The 5,224-nt window shown below is 61.0% G+C and overlaps 1 protein-coding gene across 1 annotated transcript; it reads left to right on the top strand.

Moving 5' to 3' along the window:
- Nucleotides 1-4: 4 nt before the first annotated feature.
- Nucleotides 5-5,150, top strand: HAPLN4 (hyaluronan and proteoglycan link protein 4; the record flags this gene model as incomplete). Its single annotated transcript, XM_014938025.1, has 4 exons — nt 5-104; nt 629-991; nt 1,795-2,097; nt 4,376-5,150. Coding segments are annotated over 4 exons (1,104 nt in total), but the record flags the coding sequence as incomplete, so codon positions are not given.
- Between the last annotated feature and the right edge of the window lie 74 nt (nt 5,151-5,224).

Genomic DNA, 5,224 nt, shown 5'->3' on the forward strand with positions numbered 1-5,224 from the left:
CCCCTGGGCCGCTGGCCCCGCGGCTCTGCTGCTCCTCACCGGTGTCCTCGCCTCCGACGGGCTGCCCAGCGCCCGGGGACGGAAGAAGGTGGTCCATGTCATGGGTGAGTGGGGACGGGGGCAACCTGGGCTGGACCCCCAAGTTGGGAAGGGGGGAGCCACTCTGCAGCCATGGGGCTGTTGGGTTTAACGTCCTTTAAAGTGCCATCAGGGTCCCTGGGGCATCCACCGTGACCCCACTGCTCTCAGCAGGAGTTGCCCAGCCCTCCCTGGGGTTTGCAAAGCCCCCAAAAGAGGGGAAATTTCTCCCAAAAGAGGGAAGTTTCTCCCCCAAAAGAGGGAAAATTCCTCCCAAAAGAGGGAAAATTCCTCCCAAAAGAGGGAAATTCCCCCCCCAAAAGAGGGAAAATTTCTCCCAAAAGAGGGAAATTCCCCCCCAAAAGAGGGAAAATTCCCCCCAAAAGAGGGAAATTCCCCCCAAAAGAGGGAAATTCTCCCCAAAGGTGGTCCCCACCCCCATCCTGCCCACATCCCCACCGTGGGTCCTGCCCGTGTGCCAGCGCTGCCCAGGCTGGAGGCAGGTCAGGCACGGGGACAGGGACTCCCCTGAGCCCGGTGTCCCTCGCAGAGGGTGACAGCGGGGCCGTGGTGGTACAAACGGCCCCGGGGAAGGTGGTGACACACCGTGGGGGCACCATCATCCTGCCCTGCCGCTACCACTACGACGTGTCCACCCACGACCCGGCCGAGATCCGCCTCAAGTGGACCAAAGTGACGGAGCCCATGGCCTTCGTGGACGTCTTCGTGGCGCTGGGGAAGGCCCGGCGGGCGTTCGGCAGCTACCGGGGCCGCACGGCCCTGCAGGAGGACGGTTTTGGGGACGCCTCCCTCATCATCCGCAACGTCACCCTGCAAGACTACGGCCGCTACGAGTGCGAGGTCACCAACGAGCTCGAGGACGACACTGGCATGGTCAAATTGGACCTCGAAGGTCAGCAGAGGGGGAAAAAGGTGATGAGTGGTGGGGTTGATGACCCACTGGTGGCCCCGTGTCCCACGTGGGGTGGCCAGGACACGGTTCCCAGCATCCCCCCCCCCACCAAGCTGGGTCCCGTTTTACGGCCGGTTGTTTTTCCTGGCGTGTGCCGTGGTTTATTGCCTCTGTTATTGGCTTTTATTGTTGCTCCAGGTTTACGGGCTGGCAGCTAATAACCGCTGGAGATAGATAGTGGCACGGCCTCGTAAAGCACCGGGGAGGGGGGGGGATACAAGGGACCGGGATGTGGCAGCAGCGTTGGTGCCGTGCAAGCCACCAGGATGGGCTGCCCGGGGCTGGGGACACTGGGAAAGGGGGAAAAGCCTTTCTGGGGGGGCTCAGGACGCAGAGCAGCGCTGCTCTGGTTGGTACAGGCTTGTCCTGGGGATGGCAGGGCTTGGCTGGACCCCACATGGGCACCACCAATGTCCCAAAGTCCCAGAGCAGCAACTTCTGGAGCCTGGGGATGTCACGGGGGAGGTCCCTGCGGTCACAGGGGTGGGGGGCTTTGGGGTTACTGAGCTCTTGGAGCACCCCATCTTCCCAGAGATGATGGCAGCTTGTCTGCGCTGGCCTTTCCAGCTGGGTCTCCCCCCTGAAACTGTCCCCGGTTCCCCACCGGCTCCTCATCCTTGCCCCCACGACCCTGTGCAGCACCCATGACCTGGGTTCAGCAGCAAAATAAGGTGGGGGAGACCCCCCCACCCACTCTCAAGATCCCATCCCTCATCTCCATCGTGTGTCCCCCTCAACTCCAGGCGTCATCTTCCCCTACCACCCGCGCCTGGGACGCTACACCCTGAACTTCCACGAGGCGCAGCAGGCGTGCCTGGAGCAGGATGGCATCCTGGCCTCCCACGACCAGTTACACCAGGCCTGGCTGGAGGGGATGGACTGGTGCAACGCCGGGTGGCTGGAGGACGGCTCGGTGCAGTACCCCATCTCCCGGCCGCGGGAGGAGTGCGGCCGCAAGGACACCCCCGTGGGGGTACGCAACTACGGCTACCGGCACAAGGAGAGCGAGCACTACGACGCCTTCTGCTTCACCTCCAACCTCAACGGTAACGGGGATGGGGAGAGGTTGGGGTTGGGGGTGGGGGACACTGAGGTACGGAGCACCCAGCTCCATGGTTTGGTTGGGGGGGGGTCCCTGTGGTGGTCCAGGAAGATGCTCAGCCCTGGGTGAGAGCAGGAGAGAATCATAGAATGGTTTGGGTTGGAAGGGACCTCAAAGATCATTGCAGCCCTGAGGAAAGGGACTTGGGGGTGCTGGTGGAGGAGAAGCTGGACATGAGCAGGCAGGGTGCAGCTGCAGCCCAGAAGGCCAATCCCATCCTGGGCTGCATCAAAAGCTGCGTTGCCAGCAGGTCCAGAGAGGGGATTCTGCCCCTTTACTCTGCTCTGGTGAGACCTCACCTGGAGTATTGTGTGCAGGTCTGGAGCCCTCAATATAAGAAGGACATGGACCTGATGGAGAGGGTCCAGGGGAGGGCCACAAGGATGATCAGGGGGATGGAGCACCTCTGCTACAAGGACAGGCTGAGGGAGCTGGGGTTGTTCAGCCTGGAGAAGAGGAGGCTCCGGGGAGACCTAATAGCAGCCTTCCAGTACCTGAAGGGGGGCTACAGGAAGGCTGGGGAGAACCTGTTTAGAAAGGCCTGTAGTGACAGGACGAGGGGCAATGGCTTCAAGCTGGAGGGGAACAGATTTAGACTGGAGATGAGGAGAGGGTTCTTCACTGGGAGGGTGGTGGAGCACTGGAACTGGTTGCCCAGGGAGGTGGTTGAGGCCCCATCCCTGGAGATATTCAAGGAGAGGCTCGACGAGGCCCTGGGCAACCTGGTCTAGTTGGGGGTGTCCCTGCTGACTGCGGGGGGTGGGACTAGATGGCCTTTGGAGGTCCCTTCCAGCCTGGGCAATTCTATGATTATATGATTATACGATTCTATAATTCTATGATGATTGAGTTCCAACCCCCCTGCCCTGGGCAGGGACACCTCCCACCAGACCAGGTTGCTCCAAGCCCCCTCCAACCTGCCCTTGAACCCCTCCAGGGATGGGGCAGCCACAACTTCCATGGGCAACCTGTTCCAGTGTCTCACCACCCTCATAGTAAAAAATTTCTTCCTGAGCTCTAATCTCCTCCGTGTCCCTTCCCTGGGGTCCCAGCACATCGAGAAGGGGGTTCGGTGTGGGGACCCCCCCTGGGGTCCAGCCCCATCATTTTTAGGGGTGGGACACCCCCTTTTAGCCAGTCATGTCCCTTCCCTGGGGGAAGGGGGTTCGGTGCTGGGGACCCCCCCAGGGTCCAGCCCCATCACCTTTTGGGGTGGGACACCCCCTTTTAGCCAGCCCCATCTTCCCTGGGAAGGAGCAGGGGATGGAAGTAATTGCAGCAGCAAAGGGGCCGGGTGATGGATGGGGCCGGGGCCGTGCAAGACAGATGGGAGCCGGGAGGGCTCCCGGGCTGTGTAAATTCCTCCTGGCTGGCAGGGCCGTGCCGGGGGGGCTCGGGGGGGGCTCTGCCGATGTTTATTTAATGGTGGCAGGCAGGATAAATAGCGGGTGTAATCGCCACCGGGAGCCATCGCCGCCCGCCGCCGCGCAGACCCCCATAAATCTGCCAGCGCCGTGGCCGTGGCTCCCCAGAGCCCACCCCGATGGTCGCCTCCTCCAGAATCCCCCCCAAAATGTGTTGTGGTTTTTTTTTTTTTTGGGGGGGGTGGTGGTGGGATGAGGGGGGGTCCACAGGGATTGTACTGCTCAGCCCCCATCTCTGCCCCATCCCACCCACAGAATCACAGAATCTTAGTGGTTGGAAGGGACCTCCGAGATCATCGAGTCCAACCACAAAAAAAACCCAAACCAAACCAAAACAAAAACCCCAAAAAATACACAACCACACAACCACCACAAAAACAACAAACCCAAAACCACCACCCACCAACTAAACCCCACACCCACAACCCCGCATACTACACCCCACCAGAAACCTATAATCTTGGGCACTAGATCATGCGCTAAGGGATATGGTGTAGGGGAGGACTTTGTAGAGTAGGGGAGATGGTTGGACTCGATGATCCCAAGGGTCTCTTCCAACCTAGACCATTCTATGATTCTATGCCCTGAAGAGCCACGTCTACACGTTTCTTAAATCCCTCCAGGGATGGTGACTCCACCACCTCCCTGGGCAGGCTCTTCCAGTGCCCGACCACTCTTTGAGTGGTACCTGCCACTCAAATCTGGATGCTGCAGGTGGGTCCCCATCCCTCACACCCCCTGTTTTTCTGTGTTTTTTTGTTTCTTTCTCTCTGTGTGTGTCCAAAAAAACCCCACAAGGCAAAGTCTACTTCTTGAAGACGTACCGCAAGCTGAGCTACGCCGAGGCGGTGCAGGCCTGCAAGAACAACGGGGCCACGGTGGCCAAGGTGGGCCAGCTCTACGCCGCCTGGAAGATCCAGCTGCTGGACCGCTGCGAGGCCGGCTGGCTGGAGGACGGCAGCATCCGCTACCCCATCGTCAACCCCCGCGCACGCTGCGGGGGCCGGGAGCCCGGCGTCCGCAACCTGGGCTTCCCCGACAAGAAATATAAGCTTTTTGGGGTTTATTGCTTTAAAAAAGCCGGAGGGGCCGCAGCGGAGAAAGCCCTGGCCGGGGGGCATCCCAACCGGGTGTGAGGTTCACCCTCAGCGGGAGCACCCCCGGATTTGGCCTGGGGATACCCCCACCTCCTCTTTCCTTGATGTGCTGGGCTCCCCGGCGTTGTGGGGGTTTTTTGGGGGGGTGGGGGGCTGCGGGCAGCCCCTGTGTTGGACTGGGAGAGGTGCCCGTGTGACGGTGGGGCGGCTGCGGTGCTGTGGTCTGTGGACAAAGCCCCGGTGAGGTTTGGGGAAACTGAGGCAGCGGGAGGGGAAGGACTTTAGGAGCCCAGCCGGGAGCCTGCGCGCGGATCCGGGGCCGGCTCCCCAGCTCGTTGCAGTTCTTGCTTATCAATCAGCGTTGTCGCATGTGCTAACGAAGCAGGCTTGAGCCCACCCCCCCCTGCCCCCCCCCACATCGATTTACTCATCTTCCTGCCTGGGGTCCCCAGCTCCGTGCCGTCCCAGGGGCCATGCAGCACTAAGACCCCCCCCTAATTCCACACCCCCCCCCCACGACAATGCTGTGGGCACCCATATAAGCGGTTGC

This window comes from Calidris pugnax, unplaced genomic scaffold, assembly GCF_001431845.1.
Source record: "Calidris pugnax isolate Ruff unplaced genomic scaffold, ASM143184v1 scaffold46, whole genome shotgun sequence".
NCBI lineage: Eukaryota > Metazoa > Chordata > Aves > Charadriiformes > Scolopacidae > Calidris > Calidris pugnax.